Source organism: Petaurus breviceps, unplaced genomic scaffold (genome assembly GCF_028583685.1).
Source record: "Petaurus breviceps papuanus isolate PSGF00001 unplaced genomic scaffold, PetGlider_PUasm1.0 91133, whole genome shotgun sequence".
In the NCBI taxonomy this organism is placed as follows: Eukaryota; Metazoa; Chordata; class Mammalia; order Diprotodontia; family Petauridae; genus Petaurus; species Petaurus breviceps.
Genome location: NW_027187419.1, coordinates 86,062,719 through 86,087,032, shown reverse-complemented (window position 1 = coordinate 86,087,032; position 24,314 = coordinate 86,062,719). Strand labels below are relative to the sequence as shown.

The 24,314-nt window shown below is 36.0% G+C and overlaps 1 protein-coding gene across 4 annotated transcripts in view; it reads left to right on the top strand.

Moving 5' to 3' along the window:
* RBMS1 (RNA binding motif single stranded interacting protein 1) overlaps positions 1–24,088 on the top strand; it is a 258,018-nt gene extending 233,930 nt beyond the window's left edge. For all 4 annotated transcript variants that reach the window (XM_069079674.1, XM_069079675.1, XM_069079676.1 and 1 more), the window contains 8 exons: positions 1,319–1,425; positions 2,780–2,829; positions 3,925–4,018; positions 11,833–11,883; positions 13,645–13,755; positions 15,140–15,220; positions 16,503–16,587; positions 21,483–24,088. In XM_069079674.1, the coding sequence (XP_068935775.1) occupies positions 1,319–1,425; positions 2,780–2,829; positions 3,925–4,018; positions 11,833–11,883; positions 13,645–13,755; positions 15,140–15,220; positions 16,503–16,580 (572 nt within the window). In that variant the 3' untranslated portion in view covers positions 16,581–16,587; positions 21,483–24,088. The remainder of the gene's footprint in view (positions 1–1,318; positions 1,426–2,779; positions 2,830–3,924; positions 4,019–11,832; positions 11,884–13,644; positions 13,756–15,139; positions 15,221–16,502; positions 16,588–21,482) is intronic.
* The last annotated feature ends 226 nt before the right edge of the window (positions 24,089–24,314 follow it).

Sequence of the window (24,314 nt, the reverse complement as noted above, 5' to 3'; positions counted from 1 at the left end):
CAGTTCTCATTCAGAAAACTACCTCCATTCACATCCTAACATGCCCCACAAGGGTGTTGCCAACTGATTAAAAGAGAAAGGAGTGTCACACAGCAGCCCAGACAGCTCATAGGGAAGGAATTACAGGTTCTTTGAGGCTGGGTGGGTTTTTTGGGTTGGTTTTTTTTTTTTTTTTTTGGTTTGGGGTGTGTGTGTGTGTGTGTGTGTGTGTGTGTGTGTGTGTGTTTTGGCAGGGTAATATTCTAAGGCAGGTCATACCACAGCTTCCACCCTATGATTAGTGGGTGGGTAGGGGCTGAGCACTAGCAATGATACAAAATAGGAAATAAATTAGGATAATAAGAGACAAAGGGGAAAGGAGTAAATTTTCCGCAAGTAATATTTTTCTCTTTATGGTTATTTGACTTTGAAACAGCACATGAAAGTAGTAATCATGTTACTCTAGGAGACAAAGCACAAAATGTGGGAACCAGACAGAAGAAGCATGTGATTCCCCTCAATGTACTAATTAGAAATACACAGAAAGAGACAGAGCTTTCAGGAATCAACTACTATCTTCATAGCTATGCAAAATCAGAGCAAAAGATAAAAGTAGCACAGGAAGAGAAGGGAGCAAGCATTTATTAAGCACCTACGATATGTCAGGTATTTAACAAATATTATCTCATTTGATCTTCACAGCAGCCCTGGGAGGTAGGTGCTATTATCCCCAATTTACAGATGGGAAAACTGAGGCAGACATAGTGAATTGGCCAGAGTCGCACAACTAGAAAAAATCTGAGACGGAATCTGAACTTAGGCCTTCCTGTCTCCAGGCCCAGCATTCTGTCTACTACAGTGGGAAAATACTGATTAGTCCTATTCACATGTTTCAAAGTAGTACAATAATATATTTTCTCCTTCTAATTTGGAATCTTGAGGAGTCATGGCTTAGCTTCAAGTCCCATCTCTTAAGATTGCTATTTGTTTTGACTTTGGGGAAATTGCTTGTAACTTCCTTGAGCCTCAGTTTCCTCATCTGTAGAATGAAGGGGCTATACTAGATAGCTTCTATGATCCCTCATACTCTAAATTTATGACCTCTTTGACCTGTTATCTCATGGCCCCGGAATAATGTTGTTTTATTCTATAATGTACTTTTCACTGGTAGATGATTTTGAAATTAATGTTATATCTCTTGGCTCTGCTACAGCATTAGCAATGTTCTTCCTACCCCTATCCCCCCCCCCCCAAAAAAAAACCTCTTAATTTTCCATGTTCCGTCCATGCACTGGCACAGTATTTTGGTTTCAGAGTATTCTTTCTCCCATTTCCTTAGCTCCTGCAGAACCTCTGTTGTGCAAGTTTGCAGATGGCGGGCAGAAGAAGCGACAAAATCAGAACAAATATATACAGAATGGGAGAGCATGGCACAGAGAAGGCGAGGTGAGGCTTATGATTGAGTCTTTTCTCTGGAACTTCGGGGTGGATGTATAACAATGACTACTGCATGAAACAGTCACAGAAAAGACTTTTTAACCTGGTCACACATTATTATTTTGAATAGCTGCCATTGGTACAGATATGGTTCACATGTTAGACAATGTCTTATCTTAAAAGTGTCCAAATATATACTTTGTTACTGGGTGACAACTACAGGAGTCCACAAATCAGGTAAATGAGAAGACTTAAGCACTGTCTGGAGTCTTTGGGTTCCATGGAGCACATGATTATAGACCAGTTCTTGGGTAATCTGGGTCAATAACATGTTTTTTTAGAAGTGATAACATTCAACGCTGCTCAGAAAATTGAACTGGACAATCCAACAGTCCATTTATGATCTCATGGTGTTTCCTTTCCCCCTCGAAGATTGTTTTGGAAAATTATTTTCCTATGTGATAAATTCTTTAATAGATCTTTAAGGTTACCAGCTCTATGTTTTAGGTACATACTAAGAGGAAGTAAGATCCAGCAGAGTGGGCACTGAACTAGGAAAACTTGTGTTCAAATCCCTTCTCAGTTCCTTCCTAGCTTATGAAATCCTGAACAAGTAATTTAATCACTCTGTGACTTAGTTTCTTTGTCTAAAAATTGAGGAAAAGGAACTGGATAATCTAAGAAATTGCAAAGGGAGGATTCAAAAGTGATAACATCATAGATTTGGAGATGGAAGAGATCTTAAAGAAGACTAATGTGAGAAAGAAGGGGGAAATGGTCACTCAAATTCTCTGGCTTAATTCTGTTATAATTATTTTGTTCTCAGTATTTATTTGTTTTGAGAAGCAGCAGTGCATCCTAGGTGGAGAAATGGACTCAAAGTGAAAGAGACTTAGGTCATAGAATCATAGATTTAGAAACAGAAGAAGTAATGTCCCACCTCTGACTTCTAATGTTTGCCTGAACCTTGGCAAGCCAGAGAGTTGCATGAGGGTGCTAGCAGTTAAAGAACATGTGTAGATATGCACAGATAGAAGGGTTTCCTCATCAGGGAGTCCTCTGTGCCAATTAAATCACAAGTCTAGCTCAAAAAAAAATTTTTTTAAAAGGATCTCTTATTGGCTAGCCACTATGCTGGCAAAGATATAAAGACAAAACCAAAAATTGGCCCTGTCCTCAAAGAGCTTACATTCTAATGGAAGAAAATGTTAATGTTCATTCATCTTAAATAGTTAAATATAATAAATAGCAATTTCTTATGCCCTAATCATATTGAACAATACATGTTTTGCATTTTAAGACTGTAAGAAATAGAATATGGTACATTATTCCATTCTCAATTACATGTTTATTCTCACTATAGGCTGGAATGACACTTACCTATGATCCAACTACAGCTGCTTTACAGAATGGGTATGTATTTAAGATTATGGCTATAGAAGGGTGTTTAGATTTATGGGAATGGGAGGATAGGGGAAGGATCCTTGGAGGGGGGTAGGCAAGGCAGTGGGTAAAAGTAAAGTAGAGGAGGCAGGAGGGATAGGAAACAAGAGATATGCATAGACATAAAAACAAAGATCAGGAGTAGAATAGGTTTGGGAAAGTATATGTCTATATATATATATGTATATGTATATGTGTATCTATATATCTATAGCTATGGAGAAACATATCTAAACTTTACTGTAACCTTCTGGGGAGGTGGGGGAGGGTATGTATATGTTTATAGCCATAGAGAACCATATCTAAATTTTATTGTGGCCTTCTGGGGGATTCGAGGAAAGGGAAAAATGAACAAAGTAAAAAAGTACACAGCAGAGTACAAAAGAAAACTCACAAGGAAGCAAAGAAAAGATGGACAATTCTCAACATGAGTATTATTTATCATATAGGCTTTCTCGAAATGAAAATTTGTTACATACTTTGAATCCTCCCTTATGTTCTGCTTTGCACATTACATTCTTTTATTTCTTTCTAACTTTGTATTTAAGTTCCAATATTTAAGGTGGTTTTTTTTTAAGATTATGTACATGATATTTTAAGGCAGAAGTTCTTAATGTTTTTTGGTTAATGAATGCCTTTAGTAATCTGGTAAAGCCTATGAATGCCTTCTCTCTTCTTTTTTTTTTTGCTTTTTTTTGGGGGGGGGGACGGAAGCAGGGCAGCTGGGGTTAAGTGACTTGCCCAAGATCACACAGCCAGTAAATGTTAAGTGCCTGAGGCTGGATTTGAACTCAGCCCTCCTGACTCCCGGGCCAGTGCTCTATTCACTGTGCCACCTAGCCTTCCCTGTACCTTCTCTTAATGTTTTTAAATGTAGCTGTGTGTATGTGTGTACATATATTCAAATGCAGTTGTCAGTTTTTTATAAGCATTACAGACCTCAGACTTAGAACTCCTGACTTAACAGGAAATATTAGGGATGAAGGACTCTACAGAGTTTTACCTAGCAAATAATAAAAATAAAAGTAAAGCGTTATTTAACAAGGGCTTTTCCATTTGTTTCAGATTTTATCCTTCACCTTACAGTATTGCTACAAATCGAATGATCACTCAAACATCTATTACACCTTATATCGCTTCTCCTGTTTCTACATACCAGGTTTGTGCTTTCTGGCTTCATAAGCATCATCCTATTGACTTATGGGATCAAATTCATTGCTACATTGGTTTTTATGTCTTTAAAATTGTGGTCAATTATAATGTGAATTATTTTTATGCAGCACAAGTATCTCTTGAAATGCATGTGTCATAGTGGATAAAAGGACGTGACCTTGGAGTCAGGAATACCTTGCCTCTGACACATCTTGGCTCTGTGATCCTACGCATTTTAACCTCTCAATGCCCCCAGAAAACTTTTTAAGACTATAAGCTGGTCACCCATTGCTGCTCTTCATTGGTGTACAGAGATTTTCCTCAACCAGGGAGCTCCATACACTGATGAAATCTCAATTCTAGACCGAAAAGAAGGTATTTAGTTCAGAATGAATCACCACTATTTTGTAGCAGAATGATTACCTGTGCATAAGTTGTCATTAGGAGACATAGGGAATGTGTGCTAGATGTCCTTTGAATGATAGTTTCATGTCTAGTAGGCACCTTAACTATCTGCAGTACTGGACAAGCCTTCCTTTCACAAATATACCACATTCTTTTTGAAGTGAATCAGTTCAAGAAAAACCTTTCTTCCTTGCCATAAACACTGTTGTTTTCTCCCCTTGATTAATGAGCTAATGAAAGGGACAAGGGGTAGAATATATAGGTCTTTCTTAGTCAGTGTTAAATGAACAGAGTTGTGAAATGTAAAAGTGACCAAAAAAAGGCTGTCTTAAAAATACAATTTAGAAATTGGCTAAAATATCTAAATATACCTCTTACTTAATTTAACTTATACTTCCTCAGTACCCCCCCTGTGCTTAGGGTCTCACCTTCCCTCAGAGTGAAGAAGGTAAAGGCAGAACATCAGAGAACCCTTCCCAAATCCTTTATAGGAGAGGGCCCAGGACAGTTAAGTGATCATTTCCCACCTTCCTGCAGGACTTCATTATGCCCTGTGTAGAAAACTCTTCCTCTCACCTCTTTGAACTTCTTTTATACTATGCTGTCTTCCTCCATTAGAGTGTGAACTCCTTGAGGGAAAGGATTGGCTTTTTTCTTTCTTTGTCTTGCTAGTACTTATTACAGAGCCTGGCACAGAACAGGTGCTTATTCAATGTTTATTCACTACCTATAGTAAGGATCTACTCCCCAGAGAGCTGACTTGTTGGGTTAGGACACCATGCCTTGAGGTGACTGGTGAGAGAAAGGCAGGGCTCTTGTCCCAGGGATATGGGATAGAATTCTAAGAGAGGTACAATGTATCAGGTATAAGACAGAAACATGAGGTGAGGGCCCAAGAGGCTTTCTCATAGTGATCAGGGCAAAAGCCAGGTACTTCAGTGATGGTATGAAGTAAAAGTAGGACCACCAGCCAAGGTGATTTGCTTCTGACCTATACATCTGGAGGACCTTATATTTCCCCTTTCTTGTGTGTGTGGTTTTTTTTTTTGCGTTTTGGATGGCAATTGGGGTTAAGTAACTTGCCCAAGGTTACACAGCTAGTATATTTACCCTTTCTAAGGGCCAGTTTGGTTCCACATTGGAGACTATTAGTTCTGCATGTATAGATCAAATAATGCCAGCTGAAAGAACATAGCTGGGGTGGCTAGGTGGCGCAGTGAGTAGAGTTTCAGCCCTAGAGTCAGGAAGACCTCAGTTCAAATCCAGCCTTAGACACTTAACACAAAAACTAGCTGTGTGACCTTGGGCAAGTCACGTAACCCTAATTGCCCTACCTTCTCCCCTCCAAAAAGCAAAAAATATATATATATATATGTATATGGGGAAAAGATGCCAGACCAGTCATTATACTCCCCAATGTCTTTACTTCCTTTTGTGCTCTATGGAACTCCTTTTCTATCATAAATAAATTTTCATACAACCTCAGTCCTTTCTTCAATTTCTCTTTAGGTCTGTTGGAAGTTTTTTTTTTTTTTCAAGAGACAACACATTGCTGGCAAACCTTCAATGACAGCCTTTATCTCCTCTCCCTATCAGGATATGGGATTTGGCTTATTCCTAGCTCCCTATATTCTCACTGCTACTTCCTGACACCATTCTGTTTCTCTTCTGAAACTCTTGCCGTTATATTCTGCCGTCTCTTCAACATAGTTATCTTCTAAGAAATGATCCGATCTTACTTAGTTTTAGTATTTTTGGTACTTTATTGATATTCTTTCTTCCTCTCTACCCTAAGTTCCACCATCATCCTTGCTGATTTTAATAGATGTGCTAATGACCCTTCTAATATCCTGATCTCACAATTCTTTGATGTCCTCAATTCTAATTACCTTATTTACTCAGTTTTAACCATCCACCAGTATGGGCACACCTTAGACCACATCTCTCAATTCAGCTCCATCCCCAAAATCTTAAGCTGTGAAATTTTCTTCTCTGACCACAATCCCTTGTCCTTCTCCTTTTTCCATCTTTTCACTGAACCTGCTCTTTATCCTCACTGTGACCTTAAATCCCTCTACCCTTCCATTTACTTCTGGTTTGTCATTCTCTTGTGGCTTCTCTTACCTTTCTGCTCAGCCTAGAGCTTTATTGAAGTTGCAAAGTCATGTGATTTCATCTATTATTAATGTATGCTGCTTAACCCCTTCTGGACTTCACTGAACTCAATAATCCTTTCATTCATATCTCATCAGATCTCTTTTGCCTACAATGTCTTTTTCAAAGCTGTCCTTTCTCTTTAAGGCCCTAATCCTAATTCCCATATAGACATGCTTAAAAGATCACCATTTTACTAAAAAGTTCAAAGCAATCTAACTTGAGATATCCCTCAAATCCTCCTTTCCTGACTTCAAAAGTTCTGCATCTTGGCAAAGAATCAGAAACTGAAGGGATTCTCATCATTTAGTAAATAGCTCAACAAGTTATGATATATGAATGTAATGGAATACTATACACTGTAAAGAATGATCAAGGAAAAAGTTTTAGAGAGGCTTGGAAGACTTGTATGAACCAATGCAAAGGGAAGTGAGCAGAACCAGGTGAGCAATTTATACATTAACAATATTGTAAAGACAAACAAGTTCGAAACACTTAGAATCTCTGATCAACAACATAAGCAACCCCAATTCCAGGGAACTCATGATGAAATATGATACCCACTTCCAGACAGACTGAAGCATATATATGTGTGTGTAATGTATGTATGCTGGAATTATTTTGCATTGCTTTGCATATTTGTGATGGGTTTTGTTTTTCTTGCTTTCTCAATGGATGGGGGAGTTGAGAGTGAGAGAATTTGGAACTGAACATAAAATCAAATTGAATGTTTTTTAAATCCTGAATTTTTATTCTTTTTACCTCTTGGCTGAAAAGAAGACATGATCTTTGCCAAAATGAACCCATTTGCCTGAGTTATTTTTTTAAAATTTATTCCATCACTTCCCAACTTCACCAAGACCTTATTAAAATAATCATCCTTTTCCTTTCATGAATCTTCAGTCTTTCTTCCTACTGTGTCTTTCCCCATTGCCTACAAATATGCCAAGTTTCCCCATACTAAAACCAAAAAACCCCACAATCACCCATTGACATACCTATCTCCACTAACCACCATCCTCTTTCTTCTCTTTCACTGACAAACTTCCTGGATGAGAAGTCTATCATCTGCATCTTCATTTTCTCACCACCCAGCTACTTTCCAACCCTTTGCAGTCTGGCTGCTGTCCACCACTCTCCTGGAACTGATTTTTTCAGTCACCAATGACTGCAGTTTCACAGTCCACTGCTCTTTTCTTTGACTTTATCCTCCTTAATTTCTCTGCAGTATTTGACATTATCAAATATCCCAGGCAATTAGATGGCATAGTCATTGTAGTTCTAGACTTGGAGTCAGAAAGAGCAGATTTTGAATCCTCAGACATTTAATTGTGTGACCCTGGAGAAGTCATTTATCTTTTCTCAACCTCAGTTCTCCATCTTCATTGGAGATATAGTACAGACAGGATAGTTGTGAGATCAAATGAGATAATAAACTTAAAGTGCTTTGTAGTGTCTCCTTTTTCCCTGTGATCTTCTCCCGCCTTCCATGACACCACCCTCTTCTGCCTCTCCTTTTTACCTCTCTGATCTCCACTTCTCTGAGTTAGTTTTTCTTGTTTCCTGTGTCATCTGAGTCTTATGGATCCCCAGAATTCTAAGTCCTGTGTTTCCTCTCACTACACCCTATTCCTTAACAATTTCATCTGTTATCTGAACTTGAATTTTCAACCTCCATGTAGTTGACTTGCAAATCCAATCTCCTTTCTCTCTGTCTCTCAGTCTTTTTCCTCTTTCTCTACCTCCCTCCCTGGCATGCTTAGGCACCTTGTCTTGTATTTCCAATGACCTATTACATATCATAATTTTGATGTCCGATTAGTACCTGAAATTAAACATGTCTAAAACCAAGATAGGTGGTGCAGTAGAGCACCGACCCTGGAGTCAGGAAGACCTGAGTTCAAATCCAGCCTCAGACACTTAATATTAGCCATGTGACCTTGGGCAAGACACTTACCCCAATTGCCCTGCCTTCCCCCCTGCAAAACCAAAAAATGAATAAATAAAAATAAAACCAAGATCATCTTTCCTCCAAAACTTTTATTTCTGACTTCCTTAGTTATAACTAATAGGGCCATCATTCTTTCTGTTATCTATGCTCTTAACTTCTGAGTCAATTTTGCCTTCTCTATAACTCTTACTTCTGTGTCGAGCCGCTTGTAAGTCCCATCAATTCATGTCCTCAGATATGTCCCAACCTCATTTCCATTACCACCCTTGTTCAATTCATCCTATAACTCATGTCAGAGTAATCTTCTAAATATACATCACTTCTCTTCTAAAAAATCTTCCCAAAGAAATAAAGTCTAGGCTCCTTAGTTTTGCATTCCAATCATGTTGTTTTGGAGCTTTGTCTCATACTACTTCCCTTCATGTACTGTGTACACTGAGGCAACCTGGACCACCCACCATACTCAAAACGTTCCGCATGCTTTCTCACACCTATGTTTTTGCTTACAAAGTTCCTATATCTGGAATGTTCTCCTTTTCTCCTGTTATACATCCTTTAACACTTAGCTCAAATATTGCCTCTCCCAGGAAGCCATTCTTGATCACTCTAGTAATCTCATTATTCCTCTGTAACACTATTTGTCCTCAAGGAGATCATGGTCTAGTAATAGAGATAAAACAGTTACACAAAAATTATAATACAAAACAGAATATAATAAATGCATAAAAAAAGAAACTGGTACTTATTATTTATCTTCCCTATGCCTAACACATGGGTTTCGATGTAACAGTTTAATAAATTTTTTGTCATAGGACGATGGGAGGAAGAAATTTATGAATTAATTCAAATACTTATACTAGTATTTCAGTTTCCTTCACACAGAAGGCATTCAATAAATGATTATTGAGTTGGATTCAACCATGAAGTCTATATTAACTATTCTTGACCTTTTTTTATAAGACTTAATGAGAATTATAAACAAACGCTGCACTTAGGTGTTTTTATCATAATTATTTACCCAACTTAATCTCAAAAAAGGCCTTTTCCCCACTTTATCTCTACTAAGAAGGTCTATTATTTTAAAGTATATCACTGCAAATAGAGATAAGAAAACTTCCATGTATGTTTATTACATACATTATAAAACTCATTCTCAAATAAATGAAAGAATATACAAGTATCTCCCCACCACTTTGTTGTAAAATTATATTTTGGCATTTGCATTTTGGCCACTAGATAATTTAATAAAACAAAAGAATTAATAAAATGGTGTCAATAGGTAGAACTGACTGAATAAAAACAAAATAATTTCCTGTGATGGTTAACCTATGGATTATTTTATTCTCAGTATCTTGCTCTTCCCTAAAGCACATTTTTCATTTGGCATCTAGAGAACTACATTTGAAAATGTGGTGGATATAGAACTTTCTTAATATTTCATGTTATAACCTATATTGAACAGAAACTCTGGGTAATGTTTCTCATTTTATAACTAGAGAAGTCAAAAGACTAATGCTAATTTGTTTGAATTTGAACAAAGATTTGATATTGAACAGGGATTTTATATTGTAGCCCCTGACTTGGCAGCCGCTAATTCTCTCAATCCATTGAACCATAGTAAAAATGGAAGAATCTGGCCCAAATTAGCTCCTGTAGCTATTAGCCTCTGGATGAACTACAACAGTCAAGGTTCTGCAATTACAAGCAATTCATGTCAGATTAGGCCTTTCCCCATCAAACCACCATGAACAGCAACTGGATTTGAGAAATTGGCATCAAGGAGACACCACCAATACTCTAATGGGGGAAAGGCTCCATTCCAGATAACTTAATGTTAATAAGCCAGAAGCACTTAACTTTAATCAGCCTTAGCTGGGGAACAAAGACAGAGCAAATGAATCTTAGGGCCTCATTACAAAGTTAATCTCAAAACACTTTGCCCACAGCCATTCACAGACCTTCTAATTTTAGGTAATGAGAGTGGAGTGGGCTATAGAAGGGGTTTATTCTTAAGAAAGAAGCTTAGAAGCAACTTGAGCATGTATATAATCAAGGGAGACTTTGGAATCAAGAGGGGATTGCTTGGTTTTTGTGTGATGGATAGAAGCAGTGTGGAACAGAAGATAAAGCATTGAACTTCGAGTCAAGACCTGGATTCAAATCTGACCTCAGACATAAGTTATGTGACCCTGAAAAAATCCCTGAGTCTCTCTCCTTATACTCAATGGCCTAAATGGGCTGTTTAGCTCTAATCCTATGATCTGCTTTTCTTGTTGCTTTAAAAACCGAATCTAGAAACTTCTGGTACTTGCACGATGCAGAGCCTTGTCCATAAGTATTTAATCTCTTTCTTAAGCACAGATTTTTAGTTTCAGGAGTGATTAGAGATCATTGATAATTAGAGATGATTTCAGAAGCATTCTTCACTTGGCAAGAGAACTTGACATCAGCTGTTTTTATCAAAACAAACATACTTGCATGACTAGTTTATGTTGATATGTAATGTGAGGGTTGTCAAATATCAAAATATATGTTTCATCAAACATGGTGGGGGAGGCAATGTTTTTGCATTTACAGTGATCAGTTCTTCAAAAGTTAGTTGTGTTAAGCATTCAAAATGAATAGAATGAATAGAAGTCTCAAATAATATGTATATCACCAGATGATCTAGGAATCAATGTCTTGCACATAGGTACTCAAAAGATATTTTTTTGAATGGATAAAAATGAATGAATGCAGATAAATAGCAAGAATCTGAAGGGTTTTGTGATTTTCTTCTCTGGCTTAATTAAAGTTGATTGGGGAAGAAATTTTTTTGCATTACATACATCAGAATCTCAAAATCCTCTTAGATAATGTTGAATACCTATCTTGGCTTGGGTGGGAAACCAAGGGTGAAATCATTTATATTGATATAATTTTAGGGCCTAGTTTTTTCTATCATGTACCACACTTTAAATTGTGTACACACCATCCTGGAAGCTTGAGCCTACTTGCTTAAATGAGTTCAGAGTCAATATTGTTGCTGTTAGCCCAGGAATGATAAAGTAAACAAAACCAGTACAAGAAATAAAATTTTATTTATAGTGTATTTAGAGCATTGAAATACTTTCATAGTATTTAAATGTAGACAAATTAAAAAAAAACATTTCAAGGGATTCAGAATGAATCTGCAAATAATGGATAGTATTATTTCAATATTTTTCTTTAGTATCTTTTTTATTTTTTAAATAGTACTAGACAAGTCATGTACCAGTAAAAATCAGTAGATGTGATGGTATTTTTTTCAAAATGCCTTTTTCCTTTTGTAGGTGCAGAGTCCTTCATGGATGCAGCCTCAACCATACATCTTGCAGCACCCTGTAAGTTTCTCTTTTTATTTCTGTAACATATTCCTGGCTAACCTGTTGTATATGGACAATATTAGAATCTGGAAAATTTGTTTACATAAAATGAAAATTAATGATGATGTTCTATAATACACACTGTCATGTCTCAACTTGATTGTTTTAAAAGAGATGAGTCAAATAAAATTTGCTATTTATGAAAATGTAAGAGGTTTCACATTTGTGAAAATCATACTTTATTCTATTCTTTTTCTCTACTGAGTTTATTTGAATAGCAAAATTTATTGTGAAACATATAAGTTTATATTTAGATGATATATACTTATATGTGTACTATTATATCATATGTAACAGCTCTTATTGTAATGAATGCTTAAAGCTATTTTTAAATATTCAGAAAAACCTAGGAAATATCAGTCACAGTCACTTGCCTTTTCTATGGTAAGTTGCAAACAGTGGCAACTTATTTTTAGTAAATGAAAGCCATAATTGGAGGGATTGGTATATGGTGGAGATAGTTTTAAAATCCTTTATTAGATATCTGTTGAGTGTAGAGCACTGAACTAATGAAAGGGCAGCCTAGTAGCTAGAGAGTAATTGAAATGATTAAGAGCAAAAATGTGACCTAGGAGACATATACAGTTTTACAAAGATAGTGCCCAGAGAAGGATGCCCTGTGAGTGCCCGGAACCTTTCCCATCTACAGAAAGTTTTAAAAAGGGCCCACTTTTGAGTTTGAGATTTCCTGATTTCAGCAGCTTTTATCAATCGTCCAGCTAAATGAGAAACCAGAACAGGAAATTCCTTCAGCATATCCTGTGCTTCAGAATTATTTCCATTTAAGCTGATCACATGCTTTTTGTTCCTCTGCCTTTTTTTTTTTTTTTTGAGGGGAAAAAAAACCAGGAGGGAAAATTTGTCCTTAAAGTCTTTGTTAAGGTTGACATTACTCTCTAGCCCATAGCTATAGCCAATATTTTTTAACTCTTCAGCCATTTGTAGACAAAAAGGGAATACATACGTATCTCTTGTTCAGGTCTAGTCTTAGGGAGATTAGGGGGAAAGTTCATTTCTGAGGAAACACACCAATTTTCCCATCTTATTTATTCTTGAGAATCTCCTAAAGGATCAAATAGGCATTTAAATGTACATAGCCAACACAATATGATGGCCCTTTAGCAAATCTAAAACACTGAAAAGGAGGAGGGAGGTTGATCTGTCATTTTCTGATTAAGTACCAGTCAAAGTCTTGTATAGCCTGTGAAAGTGATTTGTTCTATACTGTTTTATCTGTACACACAAGCAAGTTCTGTTTTTTAGGTAAGTGCAAAATTTAGAGGAAAGTTTGTTCATTTATAAGCACGTTGAACTCAACATTCCTTTGCCATCCAAGATGAGAATCTTTAGAGCTTTTATTTTTCTTCTGAGTCCAGAGTATCTAGTATATAAATACTAGGGTTCTTTGATTGAGTAGTAACAGAGAGGGAGTTAAGGGATGATACCTCCTGACCCTAGGAAGAGTGGCTTTTTGCCGGTGTGTGCATTAGGTGACTGCTACTGAAAACATTTCATCTGATGCTTTCAGAAAAAAAAAAACTGATGAAACAAGAACATAAATGTTCAGGCTGCCCCAGACACCTGCCCTCTTGTCTTGTCTACTCCTCCAACAATTAAGGAGGCTCTTTTGTCTAATACAAAAGGTGTCTGCAAATTCTCACCTGTCATTCAGATCTTTTTTTTGTTGTCGTTGTTGCTTTTGTCTTTCTCCTCATCTAGGGTGCTGTGTTAACTCCCTCCATGGACCATACTATGTCACTACAGCCTACATCAATGATCAGCCCTCTGGCCCAACAGATGAGTCATCTGTCACTAGGCAATACTGGAACAGTAGGTGGAAACTTAATATAATGCTGTGTATAGGCTAATGAGGGCTGGGCCCACAAAGAGAATAACTCCCTGCAGCCTGTATTCCTCTGCCCACACCCCACTAGATTGTAAGCTCCTTGAGAGCAGGGATCCTTTCCTAGCCCGTCTTTGTATCTCCCACAGCACTTTGCACATAATAGGCACTCAATAAATATTTGTTAACTGAATGAATTGAAGTCAATCCTGAATATTTTTCCTTGACCAAAATATAGAGCCTGTGAATGAATACTTTTACCTTTGCAACCCTGTTGAGTGGGGGAGTAAAGGGGATACACATTTGTTCCTTATCTAATCTCATTATCAAAAAATAATGATGATGCCCAGAAAAGAAGGCTGGAAATTCCCTCTTACCCACTTAGTTTCTTCTTTTTGAGGAATAGGAGAATCTGAGGGAATAGGATTCTCAGTGGCATCTCATTTCCCCATTCTCTGGGGGCCTGGTTGGTTCTGTTAATCAGCAAGAATCCAGGACTTGGACAGGCACCAAACAGCTTCCTAAGAGGAGGAAGAAAGAAAGGAGAAGGCATAGTTTCATGGATATTCACCTTGATGGGCCTGACGTTGGGCCAGAATGCAAGGGGAAGGTTAGATTGGAAGATAGATTCCATGAAAAAAAGAAGGTCCTTCTTAACTAGAAATAGGAGAAAGACAATTTTCAAAGAATAGTGACTAAAGCCACCACGGACCTGGATGGGATATAAAGTGAAAGGGAAAGGGCCCTGGATTTTTCCATTTCCAACTTCAGAGCCAATAAACAGTAGGACTACAGCTTCATTTGAAGCATGGGCCACACACACTCCCCTTTGTTGTTCCCGACAGGGACTGATGTTGATTTTTTTTAAAAATCACTCTTGCTTTTGAGGAAACACAGTTTGAGAAGCCCAAGAGTCAGAAACAGAGCTCAGAAACCTGTGAGAGAATCAATAAGCCACTTAATTACCAAGTCCCTAAACAACTGAGGCACAGTATTTGCCATAGAACTATCTTATGGGCCTCCAAAAGGAGATTACGGAGGTCCTTGGTTGGGGGAGGAATTTCTATCATTATGTAAGAGTGATACTGAATTGCTGAGGAAGTGAAACCTATAATGGGTTTCACAAAGGTGGTTTCTGTATAGAAATTACTACCAAGGATAGAATTTTAGTTTTTGTTTAACAAAGTCTAAAACTAGGAATCATACACTTCACCTTTCTACATTACTTTTTAATTTTTGGAAGAGCAAGACTTTAGGAACACTTCTCCCAAACAGGGTACCAAATACTTTATTTCAAATCTCAGAATGTCCCAGGTACTCCAAATTTCACACTAGATTTCATACCCAAACTTTACTCTTTCTTCCTTTCAGTACATGCCTGCCACAACAGCTATGCAAGGAGCCTATATACCCCAGTATACACATGTTCAGACAGCAGCTGTTCCCGTTGAGGTGGGTAATCCCATTAAATGGCCATTGTTGTAATGGGTAGTTTTGGAAGTGGGTAAATTAGTAATGATCAAAAGATCGATCCCAAGTTAAAGACTCTGAAGGAGAATTTGATTTAGAAGAAATGTGCAGCTAGAGTAGAATTTTCATCTAAGAAATATAATACCCTGACTCATTGATTATTGATGGAATGGCATCCAGGCAGAACATCTATCTAAATTTCCCAGAAGTGTTTCAGGGATTGCAGCACTTTGCACATCTATTTAAGCCTATGTCTTTTCTTCTATAAAGCTATACTCAAGGCACTTTGTAATATCTGTAGTTTAGAATTTCACCATTAAATATTTCCATACTACAAACAATCATTGCTAATTGACTTAGACTAAAATGATTCAAAGGAAAAATAAGTTGCAAATGTTAAGGTAGATAACAACAGAAAAAAATGGACCCTAAAAAAACATAAAATGAATAAACCACATCTAAAGAGTGAGAGTACTTCTATGGCTAAAATAATAGCTACGAATTCTTGGCATAGAAGAAAATAAGAGCATATTTCACTAAGAAGGAAATCCAAAAATCTTGGGCAATTAGAATCATCAAAATATAGATATCATCGAAGCCAGACTTGAAAATTAAACTTAAAGATCCAAGTCTGCCGTGCTTCTGCTGTATCCTTTTTGTCTTAAATGTCATAATAATATTAATAATACAAATTCCCATATCAATTTTACAACATATGTGGCACTGGGGAATATAGGCATGGGTAATATTAGGACCCCTTTGCCACATTAATCTTATCAATTGCCACAAAATTTACCCTGCCAGATATGGCTAGATGACAAAAGTACTTATCCCCAAAGATGCCTGATGCACCATACTTCCTTTATTCTGATTGGCTTAAAACTGTAGCTAGGTCAAACTTAATGAATAGAAAAGATATTATCTCTAACAATTAAGGTCCCTCCCACCCCCAGCAAGGTACCCGTGGTATTAAAGGGTAGAAAGACTGGCAGTAAAGGATTCTTAGTTCCTTAGGAAAAAAAATAAAAATTTAAATCTCTTCATATCTTACTAGAGAAGTGCCTGCCTGCCTGCTTATGAGAGCAGAAAATGAATTCTTTCAGGGCAAATAATAATATGTGGGACACATGAAAGTTACATCACTCTTGAAATAGTTCTTGCATCGAGTTAGTGCTTTTGACATTTGGACTCAGTCAGTCAAATCTAGTAGTGATAATAGGATTTCATCTAATACATGTCTCATATCCAGTCTGCTTTGTTATAGGAAGCAAGTGGTCAGCAACAGGTTGCCGTAGAGACGTCCAGTGATCATTCTCCATATACCTATCAACAAAATAAGTAACTGTGAGGTATGTGGAAAAGTCTGCTATCACTCTAGGACCAAGATTTTTTTAAATGCCTTACAGCATTTTTCTCATAATAGAATTGGCCATAATTTATTACCCAAACTATTAAAATTTACATTTTTAAATGTTTCCAAAAATTTAAAGGTCTTGGCATCATTGATTTTTACAGATAAACAGATTGGTATATCTCTGTAATAAGAAAAAGCCCATTTGTTACATGTGTGATGTGTCCAGCGAAAGAATTTGATAGACATGTACTAGATGTCTATGTATTTTCCTTATGTCATAAGGAAAAGTATGTTTTCCATTTTCACATCAAACTCTCATTTTAGTGTTGATATTTCCATGTTCATATTACATATTTGCAGGATATCTGTCTTTGCATATATCTATATTAAATCAAAGGCTAATTAGGAGATCCTCAGTCTGCAAAGTAGATTCCAACACACTTAAATTCAGGCTCAAGTGACTTCTGTGCTACCTTATGCAATCTCTTGATTTTTAAGTGTTTTTCTCTTCTTCCCCTGATGAAAATTACAAACCCTGTTTTCCTTTGCATCTTCTATACTTCTAGCCCTATCCTTCCATAGATATTCCTTAAAGAATCCACCTCAATGTTGGAAGCCTTTCTTTGATTCTTTAACTATTTCATGCAAACCAGTAGAGTATTCAGGTTGTCCATTTGTTTTCTCATTCATTTCACATAACCACCTTGCTTCATTTTATGCTCATATATCTTCTTAATGATTGCCTTTGCCATTTTTCATGAGTAAATAATCATGGGTAATGCTGTAGTCTACTTGCACCTATCATGTATCTTTTCATTGCCTTGTGGTTTGCTTGCAACCTTGATTGATTTGATACAGTGATTCACACATATAGCTACTGTAGTATTATATCAGTATTAAAAGATGGGATGCAGTGGCATTATTAAAAGCACTGCATTTTCCCAGATGTGATCATGCCCAATCAGTTGTGAGGTCAGCTTATTGTCCATCATCAGGACCTAACATAAACATGTGAATGAACTCATTGAGCTAGCTGTCTAGCTGCATAGAATAATCTGGACAAACTGGTTTTAGATCCACTTGGTTTTTCTGGTTTGGATGGGTAGACTAATCTCTTTTCCATTACTGTGGATTTCACTGAAAAGACTTTTTATTATTAGGGAGTTTAATGTATTTTGTACAATGCAATTTGGAACCTTTGGAGAGAATTCTGTCATCAAAAGGAAATCTTTACTTTGAAATCTACTCAAGGCATCTTCTGACACTCATGAATACCTCAGGGTATTATATAAGTTTTAAGATCTTGTATAATTTTAGCTTGTACATAGGAGGCACCTTGTTTGAGACAAGCCTTCAAAACTGATAGTTTAAAAATCAATACAGAGTGGACAGTAGCATCTTATATTGTTTATCTCCCCAATAGTTGTGTAACTATAAAGATGTGTTGCTCTGTAGAAAATTATCTAGAAAAGCCTATAAGTTCCATTCTAATTCTTACATCAATGATATCATTGATGTTTACTCTTATAATTTTCCAGAAATAAGAAAATAAGTACATGTTGTCGATGTTTTCTAGGTTGTATGTGTGTTTGTGTGTGTCTGTGCACAAAAGTATCATCTCTCATCTTTTCCATTCTTTTACAATCTTCCCTGTTTTGAAATATCTTGAGTGCACAATCCCTCCTTTTAAATTGTTTCCTCCATCACAAATTTCTTCCATACTTATTTGGTCAAGTCCAAGCATTTTTGCTAACTTCATTTCTTTAGTGCCATTGCAACTTCCTCATTAGTATGTATCAAGAAGTAAATCCAAATGTGTGTACTTCTACTTATTATCAGTTAAAACAGACCACTATAAAAAAGGCTATCAGGAGTATTCCATTTGGAGTCTCATCCGACACGTTCTCAGAATGATATAGGCATCTAGGTGACACTGGATATAGAGTGCTAGACTTCGAGTTTGTATCCTGCCTCAGACATTACTGTTAAGTGACCCTTGGGCAAGTTGCTTAACCACTATTTGCCTCAATTTACTAATCTATAAAATGGGGATAATAATGATAGCACCTTCCTCAAAAAATTGTTGTGAGGATCAAATGAAATATTTTGTAAAGTGTTTCACAAGCTTCAAGTCATTAAATAAATGGTACATATCATCATCATTATCATCACACTTAGCTAAATTTGTTACCAAGGTCTCTGTTGATTTCTTTTTTGTTCTCAACCATTTTTGTTTTTAGAGATAGTACCATTCATAGTCTTCCATCACCATCTTCCTTCATCTTTGCTCACAAATTGGTCTCTAAACCATGTTGTCCTATCTCTCTTATCCATAAGAAGATTGAGGATTGAGTGTTTGCTGATGGAGGTAGATTAGGATGCTCAGTCGTTTGTTTAGGAGCCATTAAACTGCAGTAAGAAATGATGACACAATTAATGTCTTTATTTTATCTTAACTAACCAAAATCTACTTTCTTTCCCTTCCATCTCTTCCCTGAATTTAAAAAAAAAAGGCAAACAAGTGACAAATATACTCAAGCAAAACATATTCCTGCATAGGCAATGTTTTCTCTCTCTTAGCTATACACATATTTATATGTATCTACACAAAATTATATAGCTGTAGATATGTATCTATCTCAATGTTCACTCTGAATCAATCCTGTTTCTGATAGTATTATTTATTGGTACACCCTTCTATTTTAGTATTGGTTTTTGCTTTTTCTCTAATCTACCAAGTTTTAGTAAAGTGAAAAGGCTTCACTACTTCTAATTGTTCACTGCCTATTGAGATAAAATCAGTTTTATATTTTCTAATTTTGATCAGTGTTCACCACATTAAATTTCTCCCAACTTTCTTCTTGAAGGAAGCATTATATCATAAACTGGCATAAGACTAGTGAGTTTTGTTTCCTGTTCCAGTGCCATATATTCCAACCTAGTCTCTGTTGTTATCCAAGGTGCTCAGATCTTCCAGTCACCTGATATCATATCATATATCTTCTTAGTTCAAAGGATCTTGTGAAATTCTTTAAAGAATCTTGTTCTCTCTTCATTCTGTACCACTGATGCTGGCATATAAGTAGTAATTATTTTTATGATCACTGGTTTGATTAAATCCATAATAAACTTCATATAAGATGAGATAACTAAGCATGCCTTGAAATGATATTTCATGTCACCTTTGAACCTATATTTAAACCAATTCTTTTAGAACCTTTAGAGAACCTTCAATTTAACTACAACTTCTTTGTCTTCTGCCTTTATTGATGGTGTCATTATGGTTGTGTTTAGTTCCTCTGTTGGTCATTAGGAAAAGATCATAAATTAAGAGTACCATTAGTGAAATAAAACAACAAGATATAGTAGAGAAATGGCTCAGAGTCAGTAAGAACTGGTCCAAGTCCTGCCTCTTATTATATGAACCTGGAATGGATATGACTTAACCTCTTAGTGCTCTGTGTAGTAACACCTTAAGATTAGAAGTTGAAAGGAAGGTGGCAACCTATATTACTAGAAGGAGTTTCCTTACCACTGATTAGCCCCCTAGACCAATGAAATCACAAGTACATTCCCTCTTCCTATTGAGGAGGGAAATTGTTTTTAATGATAAAACAATTTCATTATTTGTACCTTCTTCCAATTTTTCCTCCAATTTTCACTAGTCACTGTGGGCACAAAAGACTTAAGGCCATTTTTAATATTTATCTATTTGATGGGTTCCTATCACCAAAAAACTCATTCTCTAGTAGCAAACCATTTGGTGACGGACCATAACCTGATCTCTGAGACTAGATATATAATTAGTTTTAGTAAATAAGCATTTATTAAGCACTTACCTGTTGACCTTGAACTCAAAACCTTTTCAGTGTGATGGAACCTGCTAAGTTTTTCACTCTGGTCTTCAAAGTTCCCAGGGTTGCCTACTTGACCCAATGAAACATTAGATTAGGAAGGTAACTTTATTCAAAATAAATTGTTGAACCATTTCTGCTAAAGAACAGAAGTGAAGTAGGAAACTGAATAAAGGCTTAGTTTGAGCCCATGTGGAATCTGTGTGCATCAGACTATTTAGGTGGCCATACATCTAAATCCTTCCCTTATCTTATTTCTGGGGGTAAAAAATCACATTCATTACTACTCTGTCAATATTTTCTATTCCATGTAACATGTACAACTCACATTTCACATACAACAGAAGAAATCACTCAACACATTATATGGGTTTGTGGAGTTGACTGACAGGGAACATCACACATATTCTTTGCTACTGTAGTGATCAGTACATCAAATCTATACTGATTTTTTAAACGTAACATTGCAAATTTAACCACGTCCTGACAAGTTAATATAAATAGTCCTGGGTAGGACCTTGAAGGTAGTATATCCCCAACTGAATGTAGCCAGGTAGCTTCTGATTGTAAGATCATAGATCTATATCTAAAATTGACAAAGTGTATTTGGGGGCAAATAATTCTGCCTGGCATTTTACTTTTCAACATAATAGGTTATAATAAAATATAAGCTATGTAGAGCACCTGACACCTCAGTTTTTTATTCGCACTGGCTTTTGTGTTTTCCTTGTATTACACTTGATCTCTAAAGCTCTACATGAGTGCTTCATGTTTGGTGAGAGAGGAAAAAAAATGTTCTTAACCAGCCCAGGATTTTAAATAAGAGAAATTAGAGGCAACACATTATCCAATGATGGTATTCTTAACTCTGGAATTGGTTTTCCTCTGTCCAGTTAAGCCCCCATGCCTGAAATGCATGACTTTTCCCAAACTGTGTTTTTTTTTTTAATGAGAAAGAGGTTAAACACTTGGTTTTATACTTTATCAAGTCTACAAAGCAACTCTCCTTTTTCTTTCTTTGACTTTTCTCTTCCAGATGTATAGAGGAGTGTCCTTACCTGAAGAAGGGTGTGAAGGCTGAAACAATCATGGATTTTTCTGATCAATTGTGCTTTAGAAATTATTGACAGTTTTGCACAGGTTCTTGAAAACGTTATTTATAATGAAATCAACTAAAACTATTTTTGCTATAAGTTCTATAAGGTGCATAAAAATCCTTAAATTCATCTAGTAGCTGTTCCCCTGAACAGGTTTATTTTAGTAAAAAAAAAAAAGTTTTTATCAAGTGTTATGACGCAAAAAAAAGAAAAAAAAAAGAAACCAATTTTCTGGGAATGCACAAAGACCACGAAGACTCCTTCATGTGCATGACCAAATTTTTGTGTTTTGTTCATTTTTTGTGTTTTATTTCTTTTTTGTTTTTTTTTAATTGTATGAAATGGGTTTTCTGAAGTTTAAAGTAGTCAAACATCAAAACTGATGTTCTGTGCTTGCAGTGTGAATGTCGCTGTAGTGCCGTGTGTTGCAGTCACAGTGTCCGTTTTCTTAGCTCTCTGTTTTTCTTTGAACGTAGTTTGTGAAGTGTCTTATCTTTTTCTATCAATTCCAATTTGCCTTAAATCTTTCAATGCTGTAGCTGTTTCAGTAAAAGTTAGTCCAAACTAATGATGTAGAATGCTTTGACCAAATGAGCTGGTCTATTATGCCTTGTAAAACAGCAGCATAGGGCTTTTAAAAGGTAGTCAATAAAAGTTGCTGAAAATTTGGCTTTTTTTAAATGTGTAGTAGGTGTTTTTAATGATTTTTCACATAATGTGTAAGGTAGTGAAATGCAAGAGGGGGGAAAAATGTTTTGTGTGAAACACATTTTCTGACTAGGGAGATTTTAATAGGATAAATTGTTTGTAAGGCCATATGCCAACAGTTTCCTCTGGTAGTTTGACTGATTTAGAAAATCTGCTGTATGATGCAATGTAAATCTTTTTTGCCTTTTTTTCAGAAAAGAAAAAAACCTAACTTGATGTTCTAGTTTTAGTGTAGGTAGCAGAGGGAATGGGGGTGGGGTGGGTGGGGGAATCATGGAATGTTTTGTCCTTTCTTTCTACTAATGATAGTGCTTTAGAATGAGGGTGATGCCTGAGATCGAGCAAACCGAAAATGTTGCTATTGCAGCAAAATGGCAAAAGCTAAAAGTAAAGGATTTATTTTCAAACATGAGCTGAGATGTGAGTAGGAGCGTAAATGATTGGATACTAGCTCTCTATATTAGGTAAATTTTAAAAAAAAATGACTTGGCACTTTTAAAGGTAACTTTACCAAAGACCAAAGAGCCAGTAACCAATAACTCTGATTTGTCTCAGCATTACATCTTCTGTACTCTTTATTTTTGCCGGACCAGTTTGCGGTTAGGAGAATGTGCCTTTTTTGTACATTTACCTTTAGGTTTTATAATTTTAATTGATGTATGGACACAAAAAGCATGAAGGAAGACTTGGATCCAAGCAGTGCCACGCTTTACATCATCACTACAAGTGTTAAGTGTAAAGAAAACCAATTTTGAAACTATGAAATTCCTGATTCATAAATACACAGTTATTTTCTACTTTACATATTAGATAATTCACTGTTATTAAAGGTCTTTTTATTACAATTACATACATTTAAAAAATGATAAATTAAGTTGTCTTCCAAAACTGTGTACTTGTCTGGTCAGCTGTGTATGATCAGTTATCTACCTCAAAGTTTATTTCCTTTTGTACTGGGACAGGTTGCTGGCCCTCCCTGTTTCCACAGACCAAATCCTCCTAGCTCAGGAGCTAGGACTAAGCAGTTATTTCTTTCAAGTATTTTTTAGTTTTTAAATTTTATGCGTGTATTTGAGTATAGATGTCGGTGACATTTCATAGTTTCAAAAGTAATTGCTGCTCTGAGAAGTATAGATTCTAGTGAATTACATAGTCATAAGAGAAATGTGTTTTGTTTTTGGTTTTTTTTTTGTTTTTTTTTTTTGTTTTTTTGGGTTTTTGTTTTCATTTTTTTTTTAAGTTGTGGTATTATTGGTTCTATGCTCCCTGGAATATTACTGCTTTTGTAAAAGTCCAGACTTCCTGCAGCACCTTCCTTCCTTCCCTGTATCCGGTATATTTGCAAACCTGGATCTCTCACTACTTGATACTTTTGCATTAGTTAAGGCAGAAAAACCTTAGATAGCTCTGTTGGAGGAAGGGAAGATCTGCTGCTAGGAGTGTCTGAACTAAGTGCCATACTCGTCTGGGTAAGATTTGGGAAACATAACCTCTGTACATAAAGAAATAATCAGTTAAACATCACATAGTAGACAGCCATTAAATTATAAAAAAAAATTAATTTATGAAGAAAGACCTTTTGTACAGATTGAAAAAAAAGATTTTCATAGAGATATCTATATGATCAAGAGAGTTAATTTTTTATTTTTGTTTTACTAGTGCCACAAACTTGCCAGTGGTAACTTATTTGTCCGGTTCAAGATAACTCTGTAGTTTTGTTTCCTAGGACTTGTTGTTAAACGCCAAAAGACATTTTTGAACTGTAAATTTGATTAGATTGTCAGCTTTTTCTGTTTAATTTCTTTTGAAAAACTTTTGAATAAAAAAGATCTGAAAATGTTTGTCTTTTTTTTTCTCCTCTCTCCAGTATTTTAAAACTGGTAATTAAGTGTACCTCTAATTATTTCCCTTAAGATCTCTTCAAGAAAAGTATTGATTTCAAAATGAATTTAATTTCATAGGGCTTGATTTAAGCACAAATACATATTTTCTTTAATAACTTAATCTTATTAATTGTCAAATAACTTCACAGGCAAGAAAAAGAAATTCCAGTTTCTTAACTA